This window comes from Monopterus albus, unplaced genomic scaffold (genome assembly GCF_001952655.1).
Source record: "Monopterus albus unplaced genomic scaffold, M_albus_1.0 scaffold109.1, whole genome shotgun sequence".
NCBI lineage: Eukaryota > Metazoa > Chordata > Actinopteri > Synbranchiformes > Synbranchidae > Monopterus > Monopterus albus.
Window position 1 is genome coordinate 841271 of NW_018127989.1, and position 14999 is coordinate 856269.

The 14999-nt window shown below is 39.8% G+C and overlaps 3 protein-coding genes across 3 annotated transcripts in view; all 3 read right to left on the bottom strand.

Moving 5' to 3' along the window:
- Nucleotides 1-1315, bottom strand: part of dnah7 (dynein, axonemal, heavy chain 7) — an 84492-nt gene extending 83177 nt beyond the window's left edge. Inside the window, exons 1-2 of the mRNA XM_020611050.1 lie at nt 577-1315; nt 157-217 (exon numbers count right to left, since the gene is read on the bottom strand). Coding sequence (XP_020466706.1) covers nt 157-217; nt 577-642 — 127 coding nt within the window. The 5' untranslated portion in view covers nt 643-1315. The remainder of the gene's footprint in view (nt 1-156; nt 218-576) is intronic.
- A 207-nt stretch (nt 1316-1522) lies between these two features.
- Nucleotides 1523-12453, bottom strand: esyt3 (extended synaptotagmin-like protein 3; the record flags this gene model as incomplete). The annotated part of the gene is made up of 23 exons (XM_020611086.1): nt 1523-3040; nt 3265-3314; nt 3575-3680; nt 3799-3930; nt 4208-4306; nt 4424-4812; nt 5108-5257; nt 5785-5871; nt 6051-6122; nt 7876-7941; nt 8028-8090; nt 8243-8332; nt 8641-8689; nt 8777-8859; nt 9288-9464; nt 9677-9797; nt 9927-9982; nt 10074-10163; nt 10252-10321; nt 10504-10580; nt 10804-10938; nt 11216-11257; nt 12310-12453. Coding segments are annotated over 23 exons (2388 nt in total), but the record flags the coding sequence as incomplete, so codon positions are not given.
- A 1743-nt stretch (nt 12454-14196) lies between these two features.
- The window catches only part of LOC109966330 (poly [ADP-ribose] polymerase 14-like), a 14365-nt gene continuing 13562 nt past the window's right edge, over nt 14197-14999 (bottom strand). Inside the window, exon 12 of the mRNA XM_020611087.1 lies at nt 14197-14483. Coding sequence (XP_020466743.1) covers nt 14197-14483 — 287 coding nt within the window. The remainder of the gene's footprint in view (nt 14484-14999) is intronic.

The window sequence follows — 14999 nt, forward strand, 5'->3', positions numbered from 1 at the left end:
AAATTATGTGTGTTGTCATAGCAACTGTTTTTACATGCTTGAAAGAATAAATCAAATCAAATCAAATCAAATTACCATAACAATTACAAAAAGTGATCATAAAGCTGATGTTTTGACAAATAATTACCAACTTAAACAAATAAAAACTGAACCCACTTGGCACATTTTCTTCAGGTTGCAGGGGATACAGTGAGAATGATGGCGGTCTTCTTTGGACCTGGACAGTGGGGTTAACCGTTATTTTGATATCGTTTCCACATATAACGTTACGTTAACTTAGGTGTGTCTGGGTAGTAAAAGCACACAGTCAAACAACTTGGAAAAACTGCAACGTAAACTACACTAACCCATTTAGTTAGTTAGTCAACTGTCGACAAAGGCGATACCAAAAAATGTAAACTACACTAACCTATTTAATTAGTTAGTTAACTGTCGACAAAGGCGATACCAAAAAAGTTAAACTTGTCATGACCAGTTAACCGAACGTTAACCAACGTTAACCCTAAAAAGTTATTGGCGTTATAACAGCGTTTCAACCCGGATAACAATGTTGCACCTGGCGATTGTTAAACTTACCTGTGGTGTGATTGGTGGTAAGGACGCCACAGTATCGGTGCCTTTTTTCTTTTTCTTTAAACTCATGCTGATACTTGTGCAAAGCTTGCTGTCATATCCTAACACTAGCGCTGATTCTTTAACGAAACCACTGTGCTGTTGCTAGGGACGTTGCTAAGGAGGCCACGGTGAACTCGCGTGAACTCGCGAGAACTCCTTGGCACCAGCAACTGTTGTGGATGTCTCGATCTGTGCATAAGGCGGTGCTACACCACCTTGTAGTACAACCAACGGCCCCCATCCTAAAATTACTGGCAACCCAACTGGCCCCCCACAAGTGAAAAGCCCTGGTCATTTTAATTCTTTGCAGTATAAACCCGTAAATATCTGAAAATCTGACATCTGACTTCTGAAGGGAGTGTTTTCAAAAAAGGGTTTTTATTTTTGACAAAATTATTTAAATGGAGTGCCATGGTGGTGGTGATTACATTATGAAAATCATTAAAATTATGAAAGTAATAAAGAAATTAAGTAGAAAATCTGATGTGTTGTGTAATTGCATCTGAACTTTAGGTCAGATGTCTTTGCACCCATAATTCATTTATTTATTCTATTCATTACAGATACACCTAAAGCCACTTGGAGAATTTTTGGTCACCTAGAATCTTAACACATCTAAATACAAATTCAGTTCAAGGGTTCAATTAAAGCCACCATCAGCATTCAAATCGTAATTAATGATTAATGATTCATTCTTTGACATATCTCTGTAATTAATGATTCATTCTTTGACATATCTCATGTGAATATGAGCTCAGTCAAGGAATTAAGAAGTATGCAATTACACTATAGTATCTTTACCCTTCTGTTAACTTGCATAGCCCCCCCTTCTAACTAACTACACTCTATAAAACATGGCTTTCCATTTGGCTACTTGTACCTCATATTGACTTCGTATTGTAAATTAGTATGTGATAAGAGAATCAAGTACACACATTCACACTTATTCAAACAATTTAATGCTTATTTACTTGTCATTAAATGATTATTTTTTCCTAATATTTTTGAGTGTTAATTCAAAAATGCCAGAACTGGAAAACTGTCATAAATTTTCCAGCTACTGAAGGATACAAATAAGCAGCTCACCATTAATGACTAACAGTCTCTTGCCAGCCTTCAGTCTCGATCACATACAACTGTATATACAGTACATTGACTGGATACTGTAGTCTACAATCAAAACCAAATTCTTCACATAATGCATTACAACTACCTGTTGTTTTTTTAAATATATGGCTCCCTTAAATCCAGATTACTCAAATGATGGCTCCAAGTAATGCAAGATGATTATTTTCCCATGTCCTAATAAATTAATATGAAGCACTACACATTACAGCGCATGTATATGAATTTCAGTTTTATGTTAATTTCTACATAAATGCATGAAGCTATTTTATTTGTATTAGTTATATGAAAATCATATCAAAAGTGTTTGACAATGACACAAAAACTTGTTTGTAAAAATGTCAAACATTTTTCTTGGTAACGTACAATTACCACTCGTTACCTATTTGAAATATTGCAACTGAAAACCACTTAAAGACCAGGTGGTAAATCTGAGAGGAGGTCATCTTCTCAGTGGCATGGCATCCCTGAACAAAGTACTGCAATCTCCTAAACCCTCTGCTTCAGCCGCCTTGACACCACATCTTCCAGCTGTAAATACTAGTGTGGATTAAAGCATACAACCCTCACCATTTAATGATCCTCCTGGATTACTGCAACACACACTTGATTTTTTACTTTATTTCCCTTAATATATTACATAAAAACTGTCAATACAACTATTTACATAAATATACAAACAATAACTGTGGCTTATAACAACTTAGAAACCAAACCTCAAAAAATATCCAGAATAAAGACAATACCTTGTTTCATGACAAAGTAAAATCCAAAAATGTCCTAACTGTTTTTTCTTTCAATTGATAAAAATACTTATTATATAATCAGTTTCTGCTGTCAATCATAATAAGTTGATACAATAACTTATGCTAACATTATTTGGGATATTGAAGCATGTATAAAAGTTGTATTTGCAGCTGTTTGCTTTGTTCAAAATCACTTAGGACATTTTAGTTTATTCTGAATATTTTGTGAAATTATGTGAGACATCTGTAAGTGAGACAAGTAGCATTTAAACAGTTAGCTCCAAGTACCAGTTTGGAATATTACTGTACAGTATGAGCCTGTGAACATACACACTTAAACATACAATACCAAGCATGTGTAGTGTCTAAGGTGATTTTAGTGTTTCCTTTGGAAATCCCAAATCCGATCTGCAGTAATAAAAAAGACAAAGAAATGTGCAATTCTCCAAGCAATTTTCAGGAGGCTGAGCAGCTGCTCCTCAAGCTGCACACAGAAGTGTTACAGTTTCACCTGCTAGGTCATTGTCTTCAGCCCAGGCAGTGTGAGTTCATACCTTAAGAAGAAAGACAAATTAAACAAAGTGGTTAGAAACTATTTTCTTTTCTGATGTAATGATTGCATTGATTGATGTTCTATGCAATTATATTCAGCATATACTTCAGCTTAGTTCTGATACAATGCAAACAACTTTTAACTCCATTTAGAGCAAAGCATCAATAAATATTTGCAGCAACTGTTTCACTGCAATCGTAAAAATGTAGCAAACTGAGCACATACCAGTCTGTGACGCCTTTGACTAAATCCAGCTGTGAAAGATCCAGCAGCACCTGTGGACAGAGGCAGAACTTGTCAGCTATCCACACTGAGATGGAAACTGCTAATGTGGGACAATGCTACGTAGCAGTCAGGAATCTCGTTCTGCACTTATCAGATAAAAACCAATTACAACATTCAACCATAATGAACCAAAGTTGGAGATGTAGAGGCTGCCACTTTCTAACAGCATAAATATTTCAACTGCCAACAGCCTCTGAAATCATGTGCCAGGAATAAAAAGACACGGTTCCTCACAAGCAGCATTACCTACCATGCCAATGTCCTTTCTCTCACGTGTGTGGAACATTTTGTTGTTTTTCACAGCCACATCCAACTTCCTAGTTTGTGCTTCCTCAAGTGTCACATCAAAATCAAACCTGAGATAAAAGGCAGAAAGAAAAAAGTGCCAGGCAGGGTTTCAGCCAATGTGCCTTTAATACAGCATAACCATGTGAAGTTGTTAATCAGGAAAGCAACTGATAAAAATGAGCTTACTTGTCATTGTATTCAGGATCGACTGTCTTCCTCTTGACATGTGTTCTCTTGCGGTGTCTCCAGGTTTGATCAGGGAGCAAATACAGGCGGACATAAGAGTCCGTGCCATTCTGACTGCAGGGGAATAAGTTCCTGTAGGCAACAGGTACATACACTGACTTATCATAGCCAGCTTTGCATTTTGTTCCTTATACAGTTCTGATGAACAGCTTGAATTTCAGTATCAAATAATAGAAAGATCATTCTATGCTTCATTACAGAAATGTTGTGTTTTGTTATGATGGATTCAGTCACAGCATTCAAACAAGTAAATACAGAATACTGGCATCTAAATACAATGTAACATAAAACGGTTTCTGACATTCTGCCAACTGGGCAGCGCTGGTGAGGCTGGCTTTCTCTGGCGTACCTGCATGCATTAACCAGGATGATGAGTTTGTTTCTCAGGGTGGCATAGCGCACAGTCAGGTGGATCTCTCCAAAAGAACCCTTATGTTTCCTGATGGCCCTGTAGTGATAAAAACACATTTATGAATGTCCCTTTTATTATTGGTCCAGTTTATGTGGAAAGACTCAAAGTCAGCACATTGCCTGACAGAGAGGTGACACAAAGATCTAAACTTACTCTGGATACGAGGCTCCGTCTGAAATGTCAAAACGTGAAGAAGCAATGGAGTTGTCAGACAGCAGGCTTTTGGAGTCATACCGACGGATGCTTGATGCGGAAGGAGGCGACCGCCCGCTTTCAGAAGTCTGACCACGGCTGTGAGATGAAAAGCCGTCATTAGAGCCATTCTGGGAATCCGCTGCTCGTACTGGAGCTAGAGATTGAGCTGGAGCTGCGGCCTGGGTAATGACGTTATTGGTGGAGGAAAGTGCTGGAGAAGAAGAAGTAGCAACGGAGGCCGTGGGCACAGAGCCATTAGTTGCTTGGTTGGCCTGGCCTTTTTGTTGTTGTTTGACTTGTGGAGGACTGGAGACATCCTTGGGCTTAGGCTTGTCCACAGTGAGAATCTGTTGTGGGGTTGAAGACACTGCTAATGTCAATGACAAAATGCACACACATGAAAGTAATAGCACTATGACTTCCAAGTTCTCCTTAACTAAGTATTTGGTTAAAAACATCTGAGTCACATGACTTGGAAACAGATGGTAGCAACGAGGAACTTTACTTAAAAATGACAGACAGAGTATTAGCTTTGAAGAGGAAGCTTATGAATGTTTCTATGGTATATAAAAGACTCTCATTGAACTGATGGTGTGATATGCTTGAGCTGTCAAAACATAATGCAAGTTTCTATGTACCCACCCTGAGAATGGCCTTCAGTTTGATCTGGCTGTTTGCGCCGGAGCGCTCCAACTGGAAGCGCTGGTCCAGTGTCATGTTGGAGGTGTTGAGGAAACGAGTCAGGGGCAGGTTCAGACTGCCCAGCAGAGTCTTCTTCTCACTCTCTTTGACCTGAATCACGACACACCGACATATTAAAAAAATTTAAGTCATGAATAAATTAAGGTTTCTACCTCCTGGGGATATCTGACTGACTGACAGGTTTTATTCTTTGCTAGTTTCTATGCACTTGCACAGTTTTCCATTAGTCAGCGGTCTTTCCTCAGTTTTCTAATGAGATAAATGAATATTCACACATGCAGGTTCAGGGATTTCATTTCAGAAACGGTTAAGCTGCATGATTCAGTTTGAGGCCTTTATAATAATAATAATAATGTAACTTTTGTTCCATACAAACCTATAATCACAATGGCAGGCTGTCCTGGGATCAGATTGCCATCTCTAGCCACATACTGTACATGTACATATTGTGGCTTTCACATCAAGTCTTTTCAGTTCAGTTTTTTGAGATTTTCAACACTGATCATTGGAGATTATTCCACAACAAGTATTTTACAATATTTTAAGACACAACTGAGTCACTTCTTCTCAGAGAGAAGACCTTCTGTATGTTTTGGACATTACTGTATATTACCAACCTGAACAATGAGCTGCTGAGTTTTGACATTACGCACAAAGAAATTGAAGCCCTGCTCCCACACCGGATCTTTAGATGCATACACGACCTGAGGAAAGAAGACAATGAGTAGTTTTAGTGGCATCAGGACAGACAACTAGGGTATTGTATGTTGTCAAACATTTTTACGCCACACAGACCTGTCATACTGGAGGGAAGCATTGCTCTCTGATAACTGATAAAAAGAAAAATGGTCTATCAGAGTACTTAAAGAGAGCAGTACAGTACCTTGCTTTTCTGAACATTCTCATCAATGGAAAACTCCACAATGGAGTTGGGAAGGGGAGTCCTCTTTGTGAGCTGAAAAGCAAAACAAGTCAGTTATACTCTATTATCACTGCTTAAATAAGTCTGTTTCTGTGAGCGTGGGTATTAACATCAGTTTAGACAGAGGTAAATAAGGGGTTTTATAATGTCTTTGTTCAATGAAAATGGAAATCATAAAAATATGTCCTTATTTTGGCCAGTTATCAACTCTACTTTATGTTCAACTACTCGATCATACTCTATCTCAACTGCTTTCAGTGCTTGTTTCCCCACACGATACAATTCTGCTATTAAAATGTTGTTTTTACTTTTTAATCCTAAAAAAAGGCAGCCATCTAAAAGCTAATGCTGGGAGTTTCTCTATAGGCAGTCTGTTGTTCTACACACCATCAGGGATGTGTAAATGAGAAGTAACCATTTATTAATTTTGGAGAACAATGCTACTGGTGGGAGCCACAGCTAGCATGTTAGTATGGGCATGGCTGACCATATTCATTTTAACAAACCAGGTTAATAAGATCTACATGAGCAAATTTCATCTGTGGCACTGTGGGTGTATTTTCACACAGTGACCAGCAGAGGGCAAACCGAGACAACGGCTTCTGCTGGCAGTTAAAGTGAAAACAGTTCTGAGACACCACAGGGATCAGAGAGTTTCTTTAAATAATTATCACAGTGTGTTTATAGTTACCTACATTACCAGGTGGGGCTCATAAAATGAGCTCAAGTTTGAGTAGGTCAAATGTTAGTCAGAGAAATAGTAAAGTAATCTGCGACCTCAATGGCATTTCTTCACGTCCTATCTAACAAACATAAAAATCCTTTAAAAAAACAAAACAGTGTACTAGACATTTGCTTTATTAATGACTTATTATTTTGAGAAACTCCTCGCCACAAAAACCAAGCAAGATGAACACAAGCTATAACACACCCTCATAAAATGACAAACACACCCAACAAACAGGAAATACCAGCTCTGAACAGGGACCAGTACACCCGGAGCACTAACAGAAGCCATGTGATCTGACTGAGGCTTTTGACTGACATCAAGATCAATTTAAAAAAGAATGATTAGTCTAAGTATGAGGCAGTAAAGTGAAAGAGAAGCAGCCACTCGGAGCACTAACAGAAGCCATGTGACCTGACTGAGGCTTTTGGCTGACATCAAGAGAAATAAAAAAAGAATGATTAGTCTAAGTATGGGGCAGTAAAGTGAAAGAGAAGCAGCCACTCCTTCGTGCCCTAAGCCCAGTGATATGAACAGGTTCTGTTGGGAGAGGAGGCGGGTCTGTACGTAACAACAGCAACAAAAAAACTGGTTTAAATGCCTTAATATACTTGTGTCGCATCAAGTACAGACAAATATTTTACAAACATTATGGGTCTTCTGACCATATTAATGTTAAAAAAATTAGATTAGTTTCATTAACAAGAGCAACTTTAGGTGGAAATGCTTAGAATTTACAAATGAATATGGATTTAACTTATATCAAGATTTGAGGGAAATAAATGTGACAGAAATGTCATTTTTATTACTAATTACTTTGGGAAACAGCTCATGAAATGACACACAGCTACAGAACTGTATGTCTTGGCAATTAATCAAACTACAACAAACCAGCGGAGACAATGGATACAGAGCATTAGGGGCCGCTGAGGGTCCGAGGTCCCTAAAGTCAGCCCGGTCCCTTCTCACAACAACTCGGGGGACAGAGGACAGCTGACATAATCACAAAAGCACAGCCTTATGTGACAGTGCTCTAAGCTTTACAAGCTCTCATCTTACCTGGGGTTCCTTTGCGTGCTTCCCGTGTTTCTCCTGTTTCTGACGTTCGGTAATCTCACGGTGTTTCTGAAGACAAACGCATCAGTACATTTGTTTATCCACAGTGAATCATCTGCTCCCAACAACAACAGTCCCTGTAAGAAACCACTTACTGGCAGGTTTGAGGCATTGTCCAGATACACTGCGAGCATTGCACAAGCGAGGCCATCTGCAGACTGGAAGAGAAGAGGGGGCAGAGAGCAACTGACTAACAGCTGGACCAGCAACTCATGTTACACACAGTCATCCTACGGTTGAGAGGGCTGGACTTGTGGCCAGTTGAATAAAAATGTTAAAGAAAATCTGGATGGAGCAACAATGGGGCTACCTCCTTTAGCAGGCTGGAGTCCGTTTGAAGGGAAAGCCACTGGAGCTTGAGATGAACTTCTCCATTCGCGATCCCCTCCAGAGTAAACCACTACAACAGGCACAGAGATTCATTTAGAATGCTCACTCAACTTCTGACACATTTTACTGTGGACTCATAACTAACAGACTGCCACCACTGATTGAACTATATGAATCTACAGTATTTTACCAGTTAATCATTTGTTTTCCATTTCTAAAATGCTGCTGCAAAGTCTCAACATACTTCAGTTAAAACAGTAGGAAACAGCGCTCTGTGCTGACAATACCACCTTTTCCTAGTGTAAAAACAAAACATGACATGTACATACTAGGTGCAAATCCCTGTATTCAGTACAACCACATGAAATACAAGCTCACCTGATCTATCTCTTTCTCCCTCCTCACTTCTCCAAAATCAAGGTTATACCTAATGCAGAAAGTTCACTGTCATAATGAATGCTATAAGATCACTGGTACAGTATGCTGCATGGTGAATACAATACACGTGGCTTACTTTCCAAGGAAATCATCTTTGTCTGTGTCCTCATCATACAGCTCCAGTTCGAGTTCTTGTCCCGGGGCCTGATGGACGACAAACTGCACACCGATAAAGAAAAGGTGGATGTTTATTAAATGTCTTTTAAATTGGACAGTCAAGGGAAAGATCCATTTCCCTTCACAGCACATTGAATTGAAATAATAAAAAGCCATTTAGAGAAAAACCCCACAAAGATTACACATAGTAAATGATGTTAGAAGATGAACATTACACCTGAAAGTCCAGTCAAACTGCAAGTTTTCAAACAATGAGCTGCTAACAATGATCTGAAAAGCTCTGCAGTGCACTTTGTGCCAGAAACTATGCACATCTTTTATCTTAATCAAGGAAATATCTGATGGAATTGTAGTAGTTTGCCTGTTTTGCGTACCAGAACACTGTGCATGTGAATAAAGTAGTATTCCTATTATTGAAACCAAAGTATAACAATTTGTTTTTAACCGACAGCTGCTGTATGTTACTCTACCTCATACACTTCATTCCATACTGGGTTCAAATTCTGTTTGATGGTCTTGGTCTTGAAAAGGCGGTCTCCAACTCTGAGTTTTGCATAGGGGTCTGATTTGCCTTTCACTAAACCCATCATATATGTATCCTTAGCCACCAGGTCTCTGGCCTCTAGCACATGGACCCTCACCACGCCCTGGGGAGCACAGGAGGAAGGTGAGATTTAAACTTTAAAATAACACCATCTTTAAAGAAATCTATGCCTGCATATTCAAAAAAGCTACCATATTTCAAACAGCAGCAAAGTTTTAATTGTATTATTTTTGTAAGTCATTTCTATCATAAAATGCTTAATAGTAATTAAGAATGCAACAAGATCAAGGTAATTAGATGAAGTGTCTTACATACACAAGGCAGCGGGAACCTCATATGGTCCATTTTGACCTGATCTATGAGGGGAAAACACATGCGGTTGGGCAAAACCATGAGCGAAGCAATGATGCCCAAGATGGTCTCCTCAGAAAAGGACCTGGAAAGCCACAGATGAGAGGAGAGAGCTGTACAACTAAACAACAAAGCACTGGGGTGACTATCAAGACCCTGTTTAGGCTAAGAGAAAAGGACTTTAAGAGGCAGTGGGTTTTCTGTGAAAACTAACCCAAAGGCAGGACTGTCCAAAATGCTGGTAGCGCCAGTCCAGGTGATTTCTAAGGTCTGAAAAAATAGAGTTTAATTAGAATAAATAAATCAATTCACACAGCTTCATTGCCACAGTATTGTAATAAAAATGTCATATGGCACTCACCGGACAACGTATGAAAAAAAAGGTGACACCTCCCACCAGTGGTGCTTGACCAATGAGAGGATCTAAAATAACCCTCAGCATCCCCTTGAGCTGGAGGATACAAAACCAAGAGAAGTAAACACAACACGTACAGTACGTTGAGGGTAAAGGTAATGCAGACAACAAATGAGACGCTCACTTTGATTTGTTTGACACCAGCTGTGATCGGTGGCTTCACCACAGCGTTGATGTCCACGTCACCTTCGTAACTGCAAAATGAACAGTGCCGGTGAGAAGGAAATGACTGTAAGGGACAACAGGACACAGGCACACCCAGCTGGCTCTGGTTCAGAGTTCAATGACGTTGAAACAGACGGAACCACACACATTTAACAGCAAATGACAAGACAGAAACAGCCCTAAAGTGAACCATACTGTACATGTAACCAACCTTATATACATGTCCAGAACAACCTCCCTCTGATCCACTTCATGTGTGTATGCTTTTATTCCAGTGATCCTGAAAGGCTGCAATTACAGAAACATTTTAAAACGCCCTCCTTGACCTTGTTTAATGAGACACTACAACCCGTTTACCAGATGCAGGAGTACTGGTTTTTTAAAAACATGCAACCAGTAAAATCTTTGGTTACTGCTTAACTGAACACAGGAATATTCAGAGGGATTTAAACAGCTTCGATAACGGATTGAGCATGAACGTGAGTAACGGGTGTAAACAGTTCCAACTCACTCTGTTACCAAAGTGGATCTTGGTGAACGTGAACATTTTGAGTGCGGCATTTGAGAGCCTGATGACCGGCTGGATGTTTTCTTTAAGGAGCTTCTCCATGTACATCCCAAAGAAAGGCCAGGCCTGCTCCACCACCTGTGCACGTGACAAAATGAAGCATATGAAAACCTTTATTCAACACCTTGAGCAGCCTGCAAACATAAATTAACTTGTAACAGTAAAATGGAGGGAATACTTAAAGGCACTATGCATCAAACTGTTTTAACAGCAGTCATCCACAGACGTGTTAAAGGATACAAATACCGACAGTGTGGACATGATGGCATTGCTGGGGTGAACAATTAGATCTATAAAAACTGAAAGATACATGTTGCATCATGTCATAAAGCCACCTGAGATAACAGTACAGCACCTTGTTAATCCAGTCTGCTTTCTCAACATCAGAGAAATTGACCTGTAAAACAAGACGTGATAGTTAAGTTAGAAGTGAGTCTAATTTCCAGTAAGTAGTAATCACAGAGCTTGAGTGGTACTGTCCAGCGCAAATGACACAGTTGCATGCAGTGAGAATATGTGAGAATTATGTTCTTAAAATATTAGACATTATTGTTTTGGCTGTTAAAATAGCACTGATATATAAATCATGCAAAATTGTAACATGGATTATGAGTAAAATTAGTCCCTATTAAATCTGTCAAATTAAAAAAGATTTCTTTGGTTGATCCAACTTGGTAGGAGTTATGGTAAGTCGGAATGTTTTATTTCATGGAGGAGCACAGCAGTAAGCATTGGGCTTACCAGGGCTTTGCTTCAGTGTCAAACCTGTGGACTGCCACAGAAGCTTGGAATCATGGATCTGATATGTTCTGCCTACAGTGCTAAAGAGGGACAACATCCCAAACTCAGGCGCTTTATTAAAGACATATAAATTATAAAATAAGCTTTTATAATGGGTAAACCTGTATATCTTTAAATGCAATTCTGCATATACTAAAATGTGTGTCTGGGGTTTTTGGTAGGCTATAAAGTCTACACACCCCAAAGACAGTTAGTGTCAGTACAGAAACTGGCTCCACCAGTCAAATGTGATGTGTTTTGACAGCTACTGCACATGTTACATTCCTCTGACACAGAAGATCCCTTCTTATTGTGTCTCCTTTGGCTTCCCAAAAATCACTCTTTGACTGGGTGTGGTGTAATCAAATGTGCAGAGGCTCCTGCAAATTAGCAACACATTGGCTGGGTTAAGCCACTTCTGAGTATGGGAGGCCTGGCCCAGGGCTGGCATGCCATGCAAATAAAGTGGATTGTTGTGTGGGTGAGATGACGTCCTACAGTACAAGGTGTGATTCAGGATCTTTTGCACAACTTGGCTGTAAACAGTTTGATCAGCAATTTCAATTGCCCCAAAAAACAGAGCTGGACCTTAGAGTGGAATGCTGCCAAGCTGAATCCAAACAGCAAAAGTCTGTGATCTACTGAATCCCACATTAGACCCATACGTACCCATGTTACCATCTGTAGAGCACTTTGCAGCTCCTTGTTGATCGCAGTCGTTTCATTGTCCACAAATTCTATAGCGGCTCCGGTCTGAGCGTCTTTATGTTTGCTGTTCTTCTTCCACCAAGTGACTATCATCAGGGCCAGTAGTTGCCATCGGGTCGGACACCCTGTTACAAAAACCTAGAACAGCTGTTTACGCTCACTGCCTGAATAGATTTGTGTTTTGCTTATTTCTACTCCTGTACGACGTTCTAGAGAAAAATAAAGCAGATAAGCAAATCTTCCGCACTCACCTCGGGCGCACAGCCGTCATATACTTAAAACTTCCGCGTTTGAAACTCCCAAAACGCAGGTAGGTACACCTGCGCCCATGGGTGGGGAATGCGCTCACCAAGAAAAGACTTCCACCGTGCAATGAATGCCATTAACAGCAGTGTAAATTAGTTTAATATTCAGCTTTTAGCAATATTTTTATAGCATGTGGTCTGTTACGTTGGTTTATTTTTGCCACCTGCAAGATGCCTGTTTCGTTGTTGTCTGATTCTTTGTGCGTACTAATCTTTCAAAATCATCTCTATATGGCCAATATACGTACTGCAGTCATTCTGTCATTTGCAAAGCTCAAAATCACAACCACTACTTTGGCGCACAGATGCGGTATGCGCTGCAGGTGGCGCCGGAGAGTTAAGTAGAGGCTGTCATTTTAATAAGGCTGCGTCGTAACAGGTATGAGGTCTGTCTGCAATATTGTCTCATCTGCTGACTGTATAAAACATATGTTCTCACCTAAGTGTATACATGTGCAGACAAAAAGCACATTTTGAGCTTTGAGAAAATTTAACATTACAAAGAACCTTTTTAAAATGTTAATACTTTATTCTGGAGGAAATCACTGACACAAACACTGGTTCCTGGGTTAATGTATAAACCTTTATTCTCAAGGGGAAAAAAAGAGGCAAACAGTGTTTATGAATACATTTAGAAACTGCTTAGCCAGCATTTATCATGTTAATATTCTCATAGTTGGTGAATTAATGCTTGATTTTAAATATTAAGGTCCATTGAAAGGAGTAAAAAGCAGGCTCTTCTATTATTTTGTTTGGGGCATATTTTTCTAAATGTGTTTCTGTATATGTCCATGAGGAAATTGTTGGCAATTCCCAACAGGAGGGGTTTTACATATTCTAGTGATCAAAGGTGTGTGACAGAGAAGGGCTGCGTGTTTGTCAGAGGAAACTACTAAAAAACAAACATGAAAACAAGCAAACAAAACTGCAACCAAAAAACCAAGATGTGAAAACGATTCAGTTTACTATGCATGCCGTCCTAATATAAAAATGTTTTACATAAAGCTTGGGTAATTACACTAATAGAGGAAACAGTGTGGCCTTGCAGTGTATTGACTTTTATTTGTGCAGTCTTGTTTATTGGAAGAGCAGTTAACTTTCAGTTTCCCTTTCAAAATCAACAGTGGTTGTTAACCTGACTTGTACATACTTTTGTTATCACATGATTCCCTGGAACAGAGCAGGTACTTTCCATCGGCCTCCCAGGAGCCATAAAGACTCTGTGTACAAGGTTCAGTGAAGTTACACAGCACTTTTGTTTCCGGCTCTGCTCCATTTTCTTTTCATTCACTGATTTCTGCTTGCATGATAATTCTGTAGTATGTTCAGTTAGATATTTCAAGGCATTACTGTATATGGGCCTGACTAATAACTGATCCATCTGAGCATCATGGCTATTGTAAATCATTATATGGCATTTATTGTACATTCACACCAAATCCAGATACATTAATCAGGTGATGATTATCGAAGTGTTCCTTTGATTCAAAAGGCAGTGCAAACTGTAAGGCCTTTGTTTTGGTTAAGTGCATGCAAGTGACATTCAAGTGAATGTAATCAAGTATTCAGGATAAGCCTGGGTGTCATGGAAGATAATGAACATCTTGGGCCTGGCCGCGTTGTCCACAACACTGTCGTACTTCTGTACGGAGGTGCTGCTCCTGGCTGGTGGTACAATCATGTTTTGTTGTCCAACAGTGTAATCCCCCGTCAGCACTTGGCAGAGGTACATACACTTTTCCCCATTTGTTGGATTTGGCTTGGAGTAGGTGTCACTGGCAGAGTAACTAGCATTGACAGCAAAGTATGTGCCATTGCCATAACATGCAGCTGTAAATGGAAAAGCAGCAGAAAGTTACTGAGTTAATCTGTTAGATATTTGTTATAATCAGCTCATTCATGGTAAAAATTCAGAAATGACCAAATAACAGTCATGTTCTGATCATCAATTAAATTAACTAGGAGCAGCTGCAGCCACCTCGTAGGACTTTTCTGTCAGCCTACAGGATTATGCTGAGTATGTGACTGGATACATTAGTACCTGTATTGACAACATTGTGCCCACCATACAAGTCAGGAGGTTCTCCAACCAGAAACCCTGGATAAACAGTCAGGTACGCCACATGCTGTGTGCTCACTCTCATGCATTCAGATCAGGCAATGAGACGGAGTACAAAGCTGTGAAGTACAGACTGAGGAAAGCCATCACAGCGGCCAAGAGGCAGTACAGAGAGAAGCTGAATGGCTTCTATTCTACTGCTGACTCCGGACGGATGTGGCAAGGCCTGCAGCACATCACAGACTACAGGACCACCACCAGCATCATCAGCTCCACAGACAGCCTGC